Below are 21,855 nucleotides of genomic sequence, written 5' to 3'. Positions count from 1 at the left end.
AGCCATCCTGGAAACATATATTTTCAGGGCCCTGACTACGTCCAGTAACTTGGAATCCTCCAAGTCCCGAGTAGCCGCAGGCACCACAATAGGTTGGTTCACATTAAAAGCTGAAACCACCTTAGGAAGGAATTGGGAACGAGTCCTCAATTCCACCCTATCCATATGAAAATCAGATAAGGGCTTTTACAAGACAAAGCCGCCAATTCTGATACACGCCTGGCCGACGCCAAGGCCAACAGCATGACCACTTTCCACGTGAGGTATTTTAGCTCCACGGTTTTAAGTGGCTCAAACCAATGCGACTTTAGGAAATCCAACACCACGTTGAGATCCCACGGTGCCACTGGAGGCACAAAAGGGGGCTGAATATGCAGCACTCCTTTAACAAAAGTCTGAACTTCAGGCAGTGAAGCCAGTTCTTTTTGGAAGAAAATCGACAGAGCCGAGATCTGGACCTTAATGGAACCCAATTTTAGGCCCATAGTCACTCCTGACTGTAGGAAGTGCAGAAATCGACCGAGCTGAAATTCCTCCGTTGGGGCCTTCCTGGCCTCACACCAAGCAACATATTTTCGCCATATGCGGTGATAATGTCTTACTGTCACATCTTTCCTAGCTTTAATCAGCGTAGGAATGACTTCCTCCGGAATGCCCTTTTCTTTTAGGATCCGGTGTTCAACTGCCATGCCGTCAAACGCAGCCGCGGTAAGTCTTGGAACAGACAGGGCCCCTGCTGCAGCAGGTCCTGTCTGAGCGGCAGAGGCCATGGGTCCTCTGAGATCATTTCTTGAAGTTCTGGGTACCAAGCTCTTCTTGGCCAATCCGGAACCACAAGTATAGTTCTTACTCCTCTCCTTCTTATTATTCTCAGTACCTTGGGTATGAGAGGCAGAGGAGGGAACACATAAACCGACTGGTACACCCACGGTGTCACTAGAGCGTCCACAGCTATCGCCTGAGGGTCCCTTGACCTGGCGCAATATCTTTTTAGCTTTTTGTTGAGGCGGGACGCCATCATGTCCACCTGTGGCCTTTCCCAACGGTGTACAATCATTTGGAAGACTTCTGGATGAAGTCCCCACTCTCCCGGGTGGAGGTCGTGCCTGCTGATGAAGTCTGCTTCCCAGTTGTCCACTCCCGGAATGAACACTGCTGACAGTGCTAACACATGATTTTCCGCCCATCGGAGAATCCTTGTGGCTTCTGCCATCGCCATCCTGCTTCTTGTGCCGCCCTGACGGTTTACATGGGCGACCGCCGTGATGTTGTCTGACTGGATCAGCACCAGCTGGTGTTGAAGCAGGGGTCTTGCCTGACTTAGGGCATTGTAAATGGCCCTTAGTTCCAGAATATTTATGTGTAGGGAAGTCTCCTGACTCGTCCATAGTCCTTGGAAGTTTCTTCCCTGTGTGACTGCCCCCCAACCTCGAAGGCTGGCATCCGTGGTCACCAGGACCCAGTCCTGTATGCCGAATCTGCGGCCCTCTAGAAGATGAGCACTCTGCAGCCACCACAACAGCGACACCCTGGTCCTTGGAGACAGGGTTATCAGCCGATGCATCTGAAGATGCGATCCGGACCACTTGTCCAACAGATCCCACTGAAAGATCCTTGCATGGAACCTTCCGAATGGAATTGCTTCGTAAGAAGCTACCATCTTTCCCAGGACTCGCGTGCAGTGGTGCACCGACACCTGTTTTGGTTTTAGGAGGTCTCTGACTAGAGATGACAATTCCTTGGCCTTCTCCTCCGGGAGAAACACCTTTTTCTGTTCTGTGTCCAGAACAATCCCCAGGAACAGTAGACGCGTTGTAGGAACCAGCTGCGACTTTGGAATATTCAGGATCCAGCCGTGCTGTTGTAGCACTTCCCGAGCTAGTGCTACTCCGATCAACAACTGTTCCCTGGACCTCGCCTTTATAAGGCGATCGTCCAAGTACGGGATAATTATAACTCCCTTTTTTCGAAGGAGTATCATCATTTCGGCCATTACCTTGGTAAATACCCTCGGTGCCGTGGACAGACCAAACGGCAACGTCTGGAATTGGTAATGACAGTCCTGTACCACAAATCTGAGGTACTCCTCGTGAGGAGGGTAAATGGGGACATGCAGGTAAGCATCCTTGATGTCCAGTGATACCATGTAATCCCCTTCGTCCAGGCTTGCAATAACCGCCCTGAGCGATTCCATTTTGAACTTGAACCTTCTTATATAAGTGTTCAAGGATTTCAAATTTAAAATGGGTTTCACCGAACCGTCCGGTTTCGGTACCCTAAACATTGTGGAATAGTAACCCCGTCCCTGTTGAAGGAGGGGTACTTTGGTTATCACCTGCTGGGAGTACAGCTTGTGAATCGCCTCCAGCACCGCCTCCCTGTCTGGGGGAGTAGTTGGCAAGGCTGGTTTGAGGAAACGGCGAGGGGGAGACGTCTCGAATTCCAGCTTGTACCCCTGAGATACCACTTGTAGAATCCAGGGATCCACCCGTGAGCGAACCCACTGGTCGCTGAAGTTCCGGAGACAGGCCCCCACCGCACCTGGCCCCACCTGTGGAGCCCCAGCGTCATGCGGTGGACTTAGAGGAAGCGGGAGAGGACTTTTGTTCTTGGGAACTTGCTGTTTGGTGCAGCTTTTTCCCCTTACCTCTGCCTCTGGGCAGAAAGGACGCGCCTTTAACCCGCTTGCCTTTCTGGGGCCGAAAGGACTGTACCTGATAATACGGTGCTTTCTTTGGCTGTGAGGGAACATGGGGTAAAAATGTCGACTTCCCAGCCGTCGCTGTGGAAACGAGGTCCGAGAGACCATCCCCAAACAATTCCTCACCCTTGTAAGGCAAAACCTCCGTGTGGCTTTTAGAATCCGCATCACCTGTCCACTGCCGAGTCCATAATACTCTCCTGGCAGAAATGGACATTGCATTTATTCTAGATGCCAGTTGGCAAATATCCCTCTGTGCATCTCTCATGTATAAGACTACGTCTTTAATATGCTCTACAGTTAGCAATATAGTGTCCCTGTCAAGGGTATCAATGTTATCAGACAGGGAATCTGACCACGCTGCTGCAGCACTGCACATCCATGCTGAAGCAATAGCCGGTCTCAGTATAATACCTGAGTGTGTATATACAGACTTCAGGATAGCCTCCTGCTTTCTATCCGCAGGCTCCTTTAGGGCGGCCGTATCCGGAGACTGTAGTGCCACCTTCTTTGACAAGCGTGTGAGCGCTTTATCCACCCTAGGGGATGTCTCCCAACGTATCCTATCCTCTGGCGGGAAAGGGTACACCCTTAGTAACTTTTTGGAAATCACCAGTTTCTTATCGGGGGAAACCCACGCTTCATCACACACTTCATTTAACTCTTCAGAAGGGGGAAAAACCACAGGTTGCTTTTTCTCCCCAAACATAATACCCTTTTTTGTGGTACCAGGGTTAATGTCAGAAATGTGCAACACATTTTTCATTGCCGTAATCATGTAACGGATGGCCCTATTGGAATGTACACTAGTCTCATCGTCGTCGACACTGGAGTCAGTATCCGTGTCGACATCTGTGTCTGCCATCTGAGGTAGTGGGCGTTTTTGAGCCCCTGATGGCTTTTGAGACGCCTGGGCAGGCACGGACTGAGAAGCCGGCTGTCCCACATCTGCTATGTCATCAAACCTCTTATGTAAGGAGTTGACACTGTCACGTAATTCCTTACACATATCCATCCACTCAGGTGTCGACCCCGCAGGGGGTGACATCACATTTATCGGCACCTGCTCCGCCTCCACATAAGCCTCCTCATCAAACATGTCGACACAGCCGTACCGACACTCCGCACACACACAGGGAATGCTCTGACTGAGGACAGGACCCCACAAAGTCCTTTGGGGAGACAGAGAGAGAGTATGCCAGCACACATCACAGTGCTATAAATCACAGGGATGTACACTATAATGAGTGATTTTACCCTATAGCAGCTATATATATATATATAGTATTTGCGTCTAAATTTAGTGCCCCCCCCTCTCTTTTTTACCCTATTGAGCCTGGAAACTGCAGGGGAGAGCCTGGGGAGCGTCCTTCCAGCGGAGCTGTGAGAGGAAATGGCGCCAGTGTGCTGAGGGAGATAGCCCCGCCCCCTTCACGGCGGACTTCTCCCGCTTTTTTTATGGATATATGGCAGGGGATTTTACACATATATAGTCTTAATGACTATATTATGTGTATTTTTTTGCCAATGTAAGGTAATCTTATTGCAGCCCAGGGCGCCCCCCCCCCCCCCCCCCAGCGCCCTGCACCCATCAGTGACCGGAGTGTGAGGTGTGCATGGGGAGCAATGGCGCGCACAGCTGCAGTGCTGTGCGCTACCTTAATGAAGACCGGAGTCTTCAGCCGCCGATTTCCTGGACGTTCTTCTTGCTTCTGGCTCTGCAAGGGGGACGGCGGCGCGGCTCCGGACGACCGAGGCTGGGCCTGTGTTTGATCCCTCTGGAGCTAATGGTGTCCAGTAGCCTAGAAGACCAAGCTAGCTGCAAGCAGGTAGGTTCGCTTCTCTCCCCTAAGTCCCTCGTAGCAGTGAGTCTGTTGCCAACAGATCTCACTGAAAATAAAAAACCTAAATATACTTTCTTTTCTAGAAGCTCAGGAGAGCCCCTAGTGTGCATCCAGCTCGAGCCGGGCACAGATTCTAACTGAGGTCTGGAGGAGGGGCATAGAGGGAGGAGCCAGTGCACACCAGGTAGTCCTAATTCTTTCTTAGAGTGCCCAGTCTCCTTCGGAGCCCGCTATTCCCCATGGTCCTTACGGAGTTCCCAGCATCCACTAGGACGTCAGAGAAATATATTTCCTCCAAATACGGTGATAGTGTTTCGACGTCACACCCTTCCTAGCAAGGATAAGAGTGGGGATGACTTCATCGGGAATACCCTTACGGGCTAAAATCTGGCGTTCAACAGCCATGATGTTAAACGTAGCCGCTGTAAGTCTTGATAGACAAACGGCCCCTGCCGCAGCAGATCCTCGCGAAGAGGAAGAGGCCATGGATCTTCGACTAACAACTCCTGAGGATCCGGGTACCAAATTCTCCTTGGCCAGTCTGAACTACAAGGAGCGCTGGAATCTGTGATTTTCTTAGGGTTCTCAGAACCTTTGGAATGAGAGGAAGCGGAGGGAAAACGTACACCGACGGATACACCCAAGGTGACGTCAGTGCATCCACTGCCGCCTGAGGGTCCCTGGACCGGGAACAATACTTCAGTAGTTTTTTTTTGTTGTGGCGGGACGCCATCATGTCTATGTGGGGAACCCCCCCATAGATTCGTTAGTAGGGAGAAGACCCCCTGATGGAGGCTCCACTCTCCTGGATGTAGATCGTGTCTGCTGAGGAAGTCTGCTTCCCAGTTGTCCACTCTCGGAAGGAAAATTGCCGACAGTACGCTTACCCGAGTCTCTGCCCAGCGAAGAACCTTTGTGGCTTCTGCCATTGCTGTTCTGCTCTTTGTGCCGCCTTGGCGGTTTATGTACGCTACTGCTGTCACATTGTCCGATTGGATCAGGACAGGCCGGTTTCGAAGAAGATGCTCCGCTTGTAGAAGGCCGTTGTAAATGGCCCTCAACTCCAGCACGTTTATGTGAAGAAGAGTTTCCTGATTTGACCATCTTCCTTGGAAGGTCACCCCTTATGTGACTGCTCCCCAACCCCGGAGACTTGCATCCGTGGTCACTAGGATCCAGTCTTGGATCCCGAATCTACGTCCTTCCAAGAGGTGAGAGCTGTGTAGCCACCACAGGAGTGAGATTCTGGTGTTGGGGGATAGAACTATCCTCCGCTGCATATGAAGGTGGGATCCGGACCATTTGTCCAACAGGTCCCACTGAAACACTCTGGCATGGAACCTCCCGAATTGGAGGGCCTCGTATGCCGCCACCATCTTCCCCAGCAATCGAATGCATTGATGAATGGAGACAGTTGGTGGTTTCAGAATGAGTTTTACCAAACTCTGAATTTCCAGTGCTTTATCCAGAGGGAGGAACACTCTCAGCTGGACCGTGTCCAGAATCATACCCAAAAATGCCAACCGGGTTGTTGGAATTAAGTGCGATTTCGGCAGGTTCAAGAGCCAGCCGTGCTGTTGTAGAAGCGACAGAGACAGTGCAATGTCCTGTACCAGTTGTTCCTTGGACCTCGCCTTTATCAGGAGATCGTCCAAGTACGGGATAATTGTAACTCCTCTTTTTCTGAGGAGAACCATCATCTCTACCATGACTTTTGTGAAAATCCTCGGAGCCGTGGCCAGGCCAAACGGCAACGTCTGAAATTGGTAATGAGTATCCTGGATTGCAAACCGGAGATAACTCTGATGAGGGGGATAAATGGGAACATGAAGGTAGGCATCCTTTATGTCCAAAGACACCATGAATTCCCCCTCCTCCATGCTGGAGATCACCGCTCGGAGAGACTCCATCTTGAATTTGAATTTCTTCAGGAAAATTTTTAGAGATTTTAGGTTGAGGATTGGTCGTACCGAGCCATCTGGCTTCGGCACTACAAATAGGCTTGAATAAAACCCTTCCCCTTGTTGCGCCCGGGGGACCGGGATCACAACCTGATTTTGACATAATTTTTGTATTGCTCCACAGACTAGAACTCTGTCTGGAAGCGAAACTGGTAAGGATGATTTGAAAAAACGAAGAGGGGGAACGTCTTGGAATTCCAGTTTGTACCCTTGGGTCACAATTTGTAACACCCAAGGGTCCAGGTCCGAGCGAACCCAAACCCGACTGAAAAGCCTTAGACGTGCCCCCACCGGTGCGGTCTCCTGTAAGGGAGACCCGGCGTCTTGCGGTGGATTTGGCGGAAGCCGGGGAGGACTTCTGCTCTTGTGAACTCGAGGAGGCGAGAGTTTTCTTGCCCCTTCCTCTACCTCTGGTAGCGAGGAAGAAGTTACCTCTGCCTTTTCTATATTTATTGGTCCGAAAGGACTGCATTTGATAGTGCGGTTTCTTCTGTTGCGCAGGAGCATTAGGTAAATAAGTAGATTTACCCGCTGTGGCCGCTGATACTAAATCAGCAAGGCCGTCACCAAACAGTTCCCCACCCTTAAAGGGACAGGACCCCCAAAACATTTGGTGTCCCCAATAAATTATCCCCTTGAGAGGAAAATTCTGCCTCAGACATGTTGTCTCCCCAACAGCACCCAAAAGAAAAGCCTGTGAGGGAACAAAAGGAAAGGAACCAGCTCACACCCCAGCGCCAAAGTGCAGGTCTGAAAACACCCTCAAGTGTCACAGAGCTGCAGCGCTCTATATCTGTATAGAAATAATCTGCCCCCCCTTCGTTTTTATAGCCCCTGGTACTTGTCTGCTGTGAGGAAGGACCAGCGCTGCTGCTTGGAGGAGGAAATGGCGCCAAGTGAGCCTGGAGGAGGAAGCTCCGCCCCCAACATGGCGCGCTTCTTCCCGCTTATTTTTACATGTTTATCCTGGCGGGGGTTTGCGGGTAGTGCCCGGGCACTGTACAGATATGCCAGCCTTATTTATGAGATATTTTTAGCTCCCCAGGGCGCCCCCCATGTCTCCTGCGGATCCGTCTATATCCCATGGTTCTTTTGGTGTCCCCAACATCCTCAAGGACGTAATAGAAATAATCTTTAAATCTATATATTTATAAATAATACCATGTTTTTGGAGTCGACAGTTTGACCCTGTCGACCTTTTGACTGTCAGACTATCGACCCTGTCGAACTTTTCATTGTCGACCTTGTCGGAGGTTTGACTGTCGACCATACGGTGTATACATAACGACTGTCTCTCTTGTATACCACACCTGTTTATTTGTAGACTCCCACATTACTCTACTGATATAAGGTTGTGGTAGACGGAGGTTTTGAAGGTAGGTGCTAATCACTCTCCATGTCACAGGCCTCGCACCCCCACAACCCTCCCCACCATACTACTAGTCACACCACTGCAGCCAGGGGGTGGTTTAACAGAGGATGGGGCCCGTGTGCAGACTCGGGTCTCCGGAAACATGGCACCCACCAGGTTCCATTGGCTAATCTCTATTGTGTATGCACGGTGGCCATTTTGATGGTGATTTCTGCTGCAACGCCAATGTGGGACTCTGGAAATGAAATGTGGGTGCAGCATGGGCCCCTCTGGGCACAGGGGCCATGTTTACTGTCGATGACTGCAGCCCTGATCACATCCCCTGTGGCGGTGCACAATAAGCCGGGCTGTGCCGCCATTACCGGTGATGTCTGACCAAGGCTACACATTGACAAAAGCATAGGGCGATTGGGCACAGGTCACAAAAAGAGAAAATCCAAAATCGGACAATGAATTACCCTCAGTAGCGGGAGCGAGAAAATATCTGTGATTATCTCCTATATGCTGTCCTCATTGGTGGTGCGCCCAGAGCCAGAAAGTACATGGACTAACAAGGGAGAGAAAGAAGGCTCTTGTGTGGGCGCACTCTATACAGGAAGAAGTTCCTATGACGTATATGGTATATCAGAGAATGTTAAAACATAACTTTTATTGGTAATAATATAAGCACATTTTACCCATCTAAACGATCCATGAAAAAATAAAGAATTGGGAAAAAATGTTCAAATGTTCTGGTCTCTTTATTTAAAGAATGATTGGAAAGGTTTGTAGACACAGGATTGTCATACCACCTATTCCCCTGACCAGTACAGATAACTGTATTGATAGGACCGAGGAGTGGTCAAAGCATTAATATATAAACCTCCAACTATAATCACTTAAATTAAGTGGATATATAGCTGTTTGGAGGTCACCAGACTCTAGCACCTGAATCATTCGACAAATACCATAATTGTAGATGGAAAGAACATTGATCTGCACTGAACATTCACTGACTAGATGAGAAGATATGAGAAAAAAATAGTGGTGATACTGCTGTTGGCGTGTTCTTCTCACACAGAGAGGAAACAATTCCTACTCTACAACACCAGGTATTCACAGGTAGTCTCCTTTCCTGGTACTAACCCGGCCCAACGCTGTTTAGCTTCCAAGATCGGGCGATAGCAGCGTGGTATGATAGTAGAGGATAGTATGATCAGCACGCCAATGAGAGTGCACCTATATAAGAAGTAATTCAGTTGGAAGTGATAGAAAGAACTAGAAAGAAGAGAGACAATGAGAAGATAAGTAAGAGTAGGTGGATCTGCTTTCCACGTTAGGCACGGTTCAACAGCACCCACTTTCGTGGCTCTGTGTTCCGTGAATCGAGGATGAGAGTCCACGAGACAGATGAAGAAGTGGAATTGATTCTAAATTGGTGTTTCTCGATAATTAGGGTAGAAATACAATTAAATAATGCTGAAAAATCCTGTGGATACCATATACATCATAGGAACTTTTTTCCTGTATAGAGTGCGCCCACACAAGGCTACACATTGCTGATAATGTAACGCTTTATCCCACATCTGGGATTTATGAACTGTACTTATAAATAATGGTGAAATAACGTGTTATTAGTCTCACCTTGTTTTCTTTGAACTTGGGTGGAAGCTTCAAGAGGTATATAATAGTCTTTAGGTCATCGTTGGTGATATTTTCATAAAGCTCAAAAAGCATTCGTCTGTTTTGTTACAAAAGACAAATGGATCATATTTAACAAAAGTAGAAAGCATATTATGTGGTGCAAAGAATAATGTAACAGTAACTATATACTATTATCCTTCCATGAACCTGGTGGAGAAATAGCGCTCGAAGCACTAAACCGACAGCACTATGCGAACTGGCAACGTTGCAACTCCAGCTATACGAAATGCAGCATTTATTTACAAACAGTTATAAGAGTTTAGCTCTTGCAGGGGTATGTCACCCCCACCAGGTGCACCAAAGGTTATGTCACCCCCACCAGGTGCACCAAAGGTTATGTCACCCCCCACCAGGTGCACCAAAGGTTATGTCACCCCCACCAGGTGCACCAAAGGTTATGTCACCCCCCACCAGGTGCACCAAAGGTTATGTCACCCCCACCAGGCGCATCAAAGGTTATGTCACCCCCACCAGGTGCACCAAAGGTTATGTCACCCCCCACCAGGTGCACCAAAGGTTATGTCACCCCCACCAGGTGCACCAAAGGTTATGTCACCCCCCACCAGGTGCACCAAAGGTTATGTCACCCCCCACCAGGTGCACCAAAGGTTATGTCACCCCCATCAGGTGCACCAAAGGTTATGTCACCCCCACCAGGTGCACCAAAGGTTATGTCACCCCCCACCAGGTGCACCAAAGGTTATGTCACCCCCCACCAGGTGCACCAAAGGTTATGTCACCCACCCCCCACCAGGCGCACCAAAGGTTATGTCACCCCCCACCAGGTGCACCAAAGGTTATGTCACCCCCATCAGGTGCACCAAAGGTTATGTCACCCCCACCAGGTGCACCAAAGGTTATGTCACCCCCCACCAGGTGCACCAAAGGTTATGTCACCCCCCACCAGGTGCACGAAAGGTTATGTCACCCCCCACCAGGCGCACCAAAGGTTATGTCACCCCCCACCAGGTGCACCAAAGGTTATGTCACCCCCCACCAGGTGCACCAAAGGTTATGTCACCCCCCACCAGGTGCACCAAAGGTTATGTCACCCCCACCAGGTGCACCAAAGGTTATGTCACCCCCACCAGGCGCACCAAAGGTTATGTCACCCCCACCAGGCGCACCAAAGGTTATGTCACCCCCACCAGGTGCACCAAAGGTTATGTCACCCCCACCAGGTGCACCAAAGGTTATGTCACCCCCACCAGGTGCACCAAAGGTTACAATGATCATACTGTTACTATGGCAACTAGTCAGCCTTTGTTCCTGGCACTTCCTAATCCTGAGTGATGAAACACTGAGGGGATGCACATGTGGCTGACAGTGGTATCAGACGTGCACACACGTAGGCTAAGCTGAGTGAGGGTGCTCTGCGGGCGATCAGTGGCGTAACTACCGTGGATGCAGCTGCTGTGGTAGCTCTTTTGGTTCACTTTCTGCCAGTCGCCGTCTTGGGATCAAGAAAAGAATCGCAGCCCACCATACTCCCCCTCCGTGTTTGACAGCTGAGTTTATTTACCAGTGGAGTGTTTTCTGTTATAAGCATTGCCCTTTTATATTGTGGTCTTAAACACCCCAGGAAACGGCTGCTTGTAGTAAATAACACCACACACCAAGGGAGCCTCCTTTCCCCTACCCAGCAGTGCACAGAGGGCCTAAGTCAGACCTGATCACAGCAAATTTGTTAGCTAATGGGTAAAACCATGCGTGCTGCAAGGGGAAGGGGCAGATGTAACATGTGCAGAGAGAGTTAGCTTTGGGTGGGTTATATTGTTTCTGTGCAGGGTAAATGCTGGCTGCTTTATTTTTACACTGCAATTTAGATTTCAGATTGAACACACCACACCTAAATCTAACTCTCTCTGCACATGTTACATCTGCCCCACCTGCACTGCACATGCTTTTGCCCATTAACTAACAAATTTGATGCTGCGAGCAGGTCTGAATTAGGCCCAATATCCCTGCGTTACGAACTCTTTTGATTTGTCAGCCTAAAAGACCTTCTTAAAGTCATCAGTAGTCCACTGGCGGTGCTTCAGATACAGACAGGAGGTACCAGTACTTACCTACACTTGTAAGATGTATAGTGACTTTCATACTCTGGCACTAATATATTATCAGATACAGACAGGAGGTACCAGTACTTACCTACACTTGTAAGATGTATAGTGACTTTCATACTCTGGCACTAATATATTATCTGATACAGACAGGAGGTACCAGTACTTACCTACACTTGTAAGATGTATAGTGACTTTCATACTCTGACACTAATATATTATCTGATACAGACAGGAGGTACCAGTACTTACCTACACTTGTAAGATGTATAGTGACTTTCATACTCTGGCACTAATATATTATCAGATACAGACAGGAGGTACCAGTACTTACCTACACTTGTAAGATGTATAGTGACTTTCATACTCTGGCACTAATATATTATCTGATACAGACAGGAGGTACCAGTACTTACCTACACTTGTAAGATGTATAGTGACTTTCATACTCTGGCACTAATATATTATCAGATACAGACAGGAGGTACCAGTACTTACCTACACTTGTAAGATGTATAGTGACTTTCATACTCTGGCACTAATATATTATCTGATACAGACAGGAGGTACCAGTACTTACCTACACTTGTAAGATGTATAGTGACTTTCATACTCTGGCACTAATATATTATCTGATACAGACAGGAGGTACCAGTACTTACCTACACTTGTAAGATGTATAGTGACTTTCATACTCTGGCACTAATATATTATCTGATACAGACAGGAGGTACCAGTACTTACCTACACTTGTAAGATGTATAGTGACTTTCATACTCTGGCACTAATATATTATCTGAAACAGACAGGAGGTACCAGTACTTACCTACACTTGTAAGATGTATAGTGACTTTCATACTCTGGCACTAATATATTATCAGATACAGACAGGAGGTACCAGTACTTACCTACACTTGTAAGATGTATAGTGACTTTCATACTCTGGCACTAATATATTATCAGATACAGACAGGAAGTACCAGTACTTACCTACACTTGTAAGATGTATAGTGACTTTCATACTCTGGCACTAATATATTATCTGATACAGACAGGAGGTACCAGTACTTACCTACACTTGTAAGATGTATAGTGACTTTCATACTCTGGCACTAATATATTATCAGATACAGACAGGAGGTACCAGTACTTACCTACACTTGTAAGATGTATAGTGACTTTCATACTCTGGCACTAATATATTATCTGATACAGACAGGAGGTACCAGTACTTACCTACACTTGTAAGATGTATAGTGACTTTCATACTCTGGCACTAATATATTATCAGATACAGACAGGAGGTACCAGTACTTACCTACACTTGTAGGATGTATAGTGACTTTCATACTATGGCACTAATATATTATCTGATACAGACAGGAGGTACCAGTACTTACCTACACTTGTAAGATATATAGTGACTTTCATACTCTGGCACTAATATATTATCTGATACAGACAGGAGGTACCAGTACTTACCTACACTTGTAAGATGTATAGTGACTTTCATACTCTGGCACTAATATATTATCTGATACAGACAGGAGGTACCAGTACTTACCTACACTTGTAAGATGTATAGTGACTTTCATACTCTGGCACTAATATATTATCAGATACAGACAGGAGGTACCAGTACTTACCTACACTTGTAAGATGTATAGTGACTTTCATACTCTGGCACTAATATATTATCTGATACAGACAGGAGGTACCAGTACTTACCTACACTTGTAAGATGTATAGTGACTTTCATACTCTGGCACTAATATATTATCTGATACAGACAGGAGGTACCAGTACTTACCTACACTTGTAAGATGTATAGTGACTTTCATACTCTGGCACTAATATATTATCTGATACAGACAGGAGGTACCAGTACTTACCTACACTTGTAAGATGTATAGTGACTTTCATACTCTGACACTAATATATTATCAGATACAGACAGGAGGTACCAGTACTTACCTACACTTGTAAGATGTATAGTGACTTTCATACTCTGGCACTAATATATTATCTGATACAGACAGGAGGTACCAGTACTTACCTACACTTGTAAGATGTATAGTGACTTTCATACTCTGGCACTAATATATTATCTGAAACAGACAGGAGGTACCAGTACTTACCTACACTTGTAAGATGTATAGTGACTTTCATACTCTGACACTAATATATTATCTGATACAGACAGGAGGTAGCAGTACTTACCTACACTTGTAGGATGTATAGTGACTTTCATACTCTGGCACTAATATATTATCTGATACAGACAGGAGGTACCAGTACTTACCTACACTTGTAAGATGTATAGTGACTTTCATACTCTGGCACGAATATATTATCAGATACAGACAGGAGGTACCAGTACTTACCTACACTTGTAAGATGTATAGTGACTTTCATACTCTGGCACTAATATATTATCTGATACAGACAGGAGGTACCAGTACTTACCTACACTTGTAAGATGTATAGTGACTTTCATACTCTGGCACTAATATATTATCTGATACAGACAGGAGGTACCAGTACTTACCTACACTTGTAAGATGTATAGTGACTTTCATACTCTGACACTAATATATTATCAGATACAGACAGGAGGTACCAGTACTTACCTACACTTGTAAGATGTATAGTGACTTTCATACTCTGGCACTAATATATTATCTGATACAGACAGGAGGTACCAGTACTTACCTACACTTGTAAGATGTATAGTGACTTTCATACTCTGGCACTAATATATTATCTGATACAGACAGGAGGTACCAGTACTTACCTACACTTGTAAGATGTATAGTGACTTTCATACTCTGGCACTAATATATTATCAGATACAGACAGGAGGTACCAGTACTTACCTACACTTGTAGGATGTATAGTGACTTTCATACTCTGGCACTAATATATTATCTGATACAGACAGGAGGTACCAGTACTTACCTACACTTGTAAGATGTATAGTGACTTTCATACTCTGGCACTAATATATTATCTGATACAGACAGGAGGTACCAGTACTTACCTACACTTGTAAGATGTATAGTGACTTTCATACTCTGGCACTAATATATTATCAGATACAGACAGGAGGTACCAGTACTTACCTACACTTGTAAGATGTATAGTGACTTTCATACTCTGGCACTAATATATTATCTGATACAGACAGGAGGTACCAGTACTTACCTACACTTGTAAGATGTATAGTGACTTTCATACTCTGGCACTAATATATTATCTGATACAGACAGGAGGTACCAGTACTTACCTACACTTGTAAGATGTATAGTGACTTTCATACTCTGGCACTAATATATTATCTGATACAGACAGGAGGTACCAGTACTTACCTACACTTGTAAGATGTATAGTGACTTTCATACTCTGACACTAATATATTATCAGATACAGACAGGAGGTACCAGTACTTACCTACACTTGTAAGATGTATAGTGACTTTCATACTCTGGCACTAATATATTATCTGATACAGACAGGAGGTACCAGTACTTACCTACACTTGTAAGATGTATAGTGACTTTCATACTCTGGCACTAATATATTATCTGATACAGACAGGAGGTACCAGTACTTACCTACACTTGTAAGATGTATAGTGACTTTCATACTCTGGCACTAATATATTATCTGATACAGACAGGAGGTACCAGTACTTACCTACACTTGTAAGATGTATAGTGACTTTCATACTCTGGCACTAATATATTATCAGATACAGACAGGAGGTACCAGTACTTACCTACACTTGTAAGATGTATAGTGACTTTCATACTCTGGCACTAATATATTATCTGATACAGACAGGAGGTACCAGTACTTACCTACACTTGTAAGATGTATAGTGACTTTCATACTCTGGCACTAATATATTATCTGATACAGACAGGAGGTACCAGTACTTACCTACACTTGTAAGATGTATAGTGACTTTCATACTCTGGCACTAATATATTATCAGATACAGACAGGAGGTACCAGTACTTACCTACACTTGTAAGATGTATAGTGACTATCATACTCTGACACTAATATATTATCAGATACAGACAGGAGGTACCAGTACTTACCTACACTTGTAAGATGTATAGTGACTTTCATACTCTGGCACTAATATATTATCTGATACAGACAGGAGGTACCAGTACTTACCTACACTTGTAAGATGTATAGTGACTTTCATACTCTGGCACTAATATATTATCTGATACAGACAGGAGGTACCAGTACTTACCTACACTTGTAAGATGTATAGTGACTTTCATACTCTGGCACTAATATATTATCTGATACAGACAGGAGGTACCAGTACTTACCTACACTTGTAAGATGTATAGTGACTTTCATACTCTGGCACTAATATATTATCTGATACAGACAGGAGGTACCAGTACTTACCTACACTTGTAAGATGTATAGTGACTTTCATACTCTGGCACTAATATATTATCAGATACAGACAGGAGGTACCAGTACTTACCTACACTTGTAAGATGTATAGTGACTTTCATACTCTGGCACTAATATATTATCTGATACAGACAGGAGGTACCAGTACTTACCTACACTTGTAAGATGTATAGTGACTTTCATACTCTGGCACTAATATATTATCTGATACAGACAGGAGGTACCAGTACTTACCTACACTTGTAAGATGTATAGTGACTTTCATACTCTGGCACTAATATATTATCTGATACAGACAGGAGGTACCAGTACTTACCTACACTTGTAAGATGTATAGTGACTTTCATACTCTGACACTAATATATTATCAGATACAGACAGGAGGTACCAGTACTTACCTACACTTGTAAGATGTATAGTGACTTTCATACTCTGGCACTAATATATTATCTGATACAGACAGGAGGTACCAGTACTTACCTACACTTGTAAGATGTATAGTGACTTTCATACTCTGGCACTAATATATTATCTGATACAGACAGGAGGTACCAGTACTTACCTACACTTGTAAGATGTATAGTGACTTTCATACTCTGGCACTAATATATTATCTGATACAGACAGGAGGTACCAGTACTTACCTACACTTGTAAGATGTATAGTGACTTTCATACTCTGGCACTAATATATTATCAGATACAGACAGGAGGTACCAGTACTTACCTACACTTGTAAGATGTATAGTGACTTTCATACTCTGGCACTAATATATTATCTGATACAGACAGGAGGTACCAGTACTTACCTACACTTGTAAGATGTATAGTGACTTTCATACTCTGGCACTAATATATTATCTGATACAGACAGGAGGTACCAGTACTTACCTACACTTGTAAGATGTATAGTGACTTTCATACTCTGGCACTAATATATTATCAGATACAGACAGGAGGTACCAGTACTTACCTACACTTGTAAGATGTATAGTGACTTTCATACTCTGACACTAATATATTATCAGATACAGACAGGAGGTACCAGTACTTACCTACACTTGTAAGATGTATAGTGACTTTCATACTCTGGCACTAATATATTATCTGATACAGACAGGAGGTACCAGTACTTACCTACACTTGTAAGATGTATAGTGACTTTCATACTCTGGCACTAATATATTATCTGATACAGACAGGAGGTACCAGTACTTACCTACACTTGTAAGATGTATAGTGACTTTCATACTCTGGCACTAATATATTATCTGATACAGACAGGAGGTACCAGTACTTACCTACACTTGTAAGATGTATAGTGACTTTCATACTCTGGCACTAATATATTATCTGATACAGACAGGAGGTACCAGTACTTACCTACACTTGTAAGATGTATAGTGACTTTCATACTCTGGCACTAATATATTATCTGATACAGACAGGAGGTACCAGTACTTACCTACACTTGTAAGATGTATAGTGACTTTCATACTCTGGCACTAATATATTATCAGATACAGACAGGAGGTACCAGTACTTACCTACACTTGTAAGATGTATAGTGACTTTCATACTCTGGCACTAATATATTATCAGATACAGACAGGAGGTACCAGTACTTACCTACACTTGTAAGATGTATAGTGACTTTCATACTCTGGCACTAATATATTATCTGATACAGACAGGAGGTACCAGTACTTACCTACACTTGTAAGATGTATAGTGACTTTCATACTCTGGCACTAATATATTATCTGATACAGACAGGAGGTACCAGTACTTACCTACACTTGTAAGATGTATAGTGACTTTCATACTCTGGCACTAATATATTATCTGATACAGACAGGAGGTACCAGTACTTACCTACACTTGTAAGATGTATAGTGACTTTCATACTCTGGCACTAATATATTATCTGATACAGACAGGAGGTACCAGTACTTACCTACACTTGTAAGATGTATAGTGACTTTCATACTCTGGCACTAATATATTATCAGATACAGACAGGAGGTACCAGTACTTACCTACACTTGTAAGATGTATAGTGACTTTCATACTCTGGCACTAATATATTATCTGATACAATGGCACGGATTGCTTACTGCTCCTGGAACCAGTAATAAGAATGATAAATTGTGCCAAATAAGAAAACATTGCAGTAACTGTGCAGTGCTCAGTAGCAAACGCAGGATTTCTAGAGGAGGGTTTCCAGATGCAATCCACAATCTCCCACTCTGCGAGACATTGGAGAAAGTGCAGGAGTCTAGAGGAGCGGTAGAAGGACCTAGTAACGACCCTGGACATTAATGTGAATATTGCTATTTTTATACACTGCATAATGTATGGAATACAGGATTAATATGGAACACTATAGATGGTCTATAGCACAGGTTCTCAAACTCAGGACCCCACACAGTCTCCTCACAGAACAACAAGTGAAATAATAAAAGAGTTTTCTTCAAGGTCCATAGGATCCACAGGGACAGACCCTGGGGTGTAGGTGGTTGGATAGGAGAGAAGGAAGACTGGTACACACAAGAAACACTCTCACGCAATAGAGAAGGGAACCTGTGACCAAGAAAAGAAACTCCTACAAAGCAAGGTGCGTCAGGTGGGTGCCCTGTGGTTTCTATGGACCTTGAAGAAAATAAGATTTTACTTACCGGTAAATCTATTTCTCGTAGTCCGTAGTGGATGCTGGGGACTCCGTAAGGACCATGGGGAATAGACGGGCTCCGCAGGAGACATGGGCACTCTAAGAAAGAATTTAGATTCTGGTGTGCTCTGGCTCCTCCCTCTATGTCCCTCCTCCAGACCTCAGTTAGAGAAACTCTGCCCGGAAGAGCAGGGCAAGATAGATGGTATCCGTTCACATGGTCGACCATGTTATGGTCGACAGTCATTAGGTCGACCACTATTGGTCGACATTGACATGGTCGACATGGACACATGGTCGACATATGAAAATGGTCAACACATGAAAGGTCGACACATGAAAATGTCGACATGCGTTTTTAAACTTTTTTTTCTTTTGGGGAACTTTTCCATACTTTACGATCCACATGGACTACGATTGGAACGGTAAAGTGTGCCGAGCGAAGTGGTATCGGAGCGAAGGCACCATGCCCGAAGCATGGCGAGTGAAGCGAGCCATGCGAGGGGACGCGGTGCACTAATTGGGGTTCCCAGTCACTTTACGCAAAAAACGACACAAAAAAAAGTTAAAAAACTCATGTCGACCTTTTCATATGTCCAGCATCCACTACGGACTACGAGAAATAGATTTACCGGTGAGTAAAATCTTATTTTCTCTAACGTCCTAGTGGATGCTGGGGACTCCGTAAGGACCATGGGGATTATACCAAAGCTCCCAAACGGGCGGGAGAGTGCGGATGACTCTGCAGCACCGATTGAGCAAACACAAGGTCCTCCTCAGCCAGGGTATCAAACTTATAGAACTTTGCAAAAGTGTTTGAACCTGACCAAGTAGCCGCTCGGCACAGCTGTAATGCCGAGACCACTCGGGGAGCCGCCCAAGAAGAGCCCACCTTCCTAGTGGAATGGGCCTTAACTGATTTTGGCAGCGGCAATCCAGCCGCAGAATGAGCCTGCTGAATCGTGTCACAGATCCAGCGAGCAATAGTTTGCTTTGAAGCAGGAGCACCCAGCTTGTTGGATGCATACAGGATAAACAGCGACTCCGTTTTCCTGACTCTAGCCGTTCTGGCTACATAAACCTTCAAAGCCCTGACCACATCAAGCAACTCGGTATCCTCCAAGTCAGTAGTAGCCACAGGCACCACAATAGGTTGGTTTATATGAAAAGATGAAACTACTTTCGGCAGGAATTGTGGACGGGTCCTCAATTCTGCTCTATCCGCATGGAAAACCAGATAGGGGCTTTTATGTGACAAAGCCGCCAATTCTGACATACGCCTAGCCGAAGCCAAGGCTAGTAGTATGACCACCTTCCACGTGAGATATTTCAATTCCACCGTTTTGAGTGGTTCAAACCAGTGGGATTTCAGGAAACTCAACACCACGTAAAGATCCCAAGGTGCCACTGGAGGCACAAAAGGGGGCTGAATATGCAGCACTCCCTTTACAAACGTCTGAACTTCAGGTAGAGAAGCCAGCTCTTTTTGAAAGAAAATGGATAGGGCCGAAATCTGGACCTTAATGGAACCCAATTTTAGGCCCAAAGTCACTCGTGACTGCAGGAAGTGAAGGAAACGGCCCAGCTGGAATTCCTCCGTAGGGGCATTCCTGGCCTCACACCAAGCAACATATTTTCGCCATATACGGTGATAATGTTGAGCTATCACGTCCTTCCTAGCCATTATCAGCGTAGGAATAACCTCATCCAGAATGCCTTTCTCTGCTAGGATCCGGCGTTCAACCGCCATGCCGTCATACGCAGCCGTGGTAAGTCTTGGAACAGACAGGGCCCCAGTTGCAACAAGTCCTGTCTTAGAGGCAGAGGCCACGGGTCCTCTGTGAGCATTTATTGCAGATCTGGATACCAAGTTCTTCTTGGCCAATCCGGAACAATGAGTATTGTTCTCACTTCTCTTCTTCTTATGATTCTCAGCACCTTGGGTATGAGAGGAAGAGGAGGAAATACATAGAACGACTGGAACACCCACGGTGCCACCAGTGCGTCCACAGCTATCGCCTGAGGGTCTCTTGACCTGGCGCAATACCTCTGTAGCTTTTTGTTGAGGCGGGATGCCATCATGTCCACCTGTGGCAGTTCCCACCGACTTGGAATCTTCTTGATGAAGTCCCCACTCTCCCGGGTGGAGGTCGTGCCTGCTGAGGAAGTCTGCTTCCCAGTTGTCCACTCCCGGGATGAACACTGCTGACAGTGTGCTTACGTGATTCTCCGCCCAGCAAAGAATTCTGGTGGCTTCCGCCATCGCCACCCTGCTCCTTGTGCCGCCTTGTCGGTTTACATGAGCCACAGCGGTGATTTTGTCTGACTGAATCAGAACCGGTTGGTCGCGAAGCAGGGTCTCCGCTTGACGTAGGGCGTTGTATATGGCCCTTAGTTCCAGGATGTTGATGTGAAGGCAAGTCTCCTGACTTGACCACAGGCCTTGGAAATTTCTTCCCTGTGTGACTGCCCCCCACCCTCGGAGGCTTGCATCCGTGGTCACCAGAATCTGCGGCCCTCGAGAAGGTGAGCACTCTGCAGCCACCACAGGAGAGACACCCTGGCCCTGGGGGATAGGGTGATTAACCGATGCATCTGAAGATGTGTCATGAGTTCCTGAGCTTTCTCTATCGGGAGATAAACCCTTTTCTGGTCTGTGTCCAGAATCATGCCCAGGAAAGGCAGACGAGTCGTAGGACTCAACTGCGACTTTGGAATATTTAGAATCCAGCCGTGTTGCCGTAACACTTCCAGAGAACGTGCTACGCTGATCAGCAACTGCTCTCTTGACCTCGCTTTTATGAGATCGTCCCAGTATGGGATAATTGTGACCCCTTGCTTCCGCAGGAGTACCATCATTTCCGCCATTACCTTGGTAAATATTCTCGGAGCCGTGGAGTTCTGAAATTGGTAATGACAATCCTGTACCACAAATCTGAGGTACGCCTGAGGAGGTGGATAAATGGGGACATGAAGGTATGCATCCTGTATGTCCAGAGACACCATAAAATCCCCCCCTTCCAGGCTTGCGATGACCGCTCTCAGCAATTCCATCTTGAACCGGAACCTTTTCAGGTACATTTTCAGGGATTTTAAATTCAATATGGGTCTGACC

General features: G+C 45.5%; 1 protein-coding gene and 1 pseudogene across 1 annotated transcript in view; both read right to left on the bottom strand.

Annotated features, from left to right (window-relative positions):
- The window catches only part of LOC134943292 (caspase-10-like), a 224,487-nt gene that overhangs the window by 123,095 nt on the left and 79,537 nt on the right, over window positions 1-21,855 (bottom strand). Inside the window, exon 3 of the mRNA XM_063932226.1 lies at window positions 9,502-9,598. Coding sequence (XP_063788296.1) covers window positions 9,502-9,598 — 97 coding nt within the window. The remainder of the gene's footprint in view (window positions 1-9,501; window positions 9,599-21,855) is intronic.
- Window positions 8,955-9,063, bottom strand: LOC134946104 (5S ribosomal RNA; annotated as a pseudogene).

Source organism: Pseudophryne corroboree, chromosome 7, assembly GCF_028390025.1.
Source record: "Pseudophryne corroboree isolate aPseCor3 chromosome 7, aPseCor3.hap2, whole genome shotgun sequence".
Taxonomy (NCBI): Eukaryota; Metazoa; Chordata; class Amphibia; order Anura; family Myobatrachidae; genus Pseudophryne; species Pseudophryne corroboree.
Note: the sequence above shows the minus strand (reverse complement) of the source record. Positions and strands in the feature narration are given on the sequence as shown.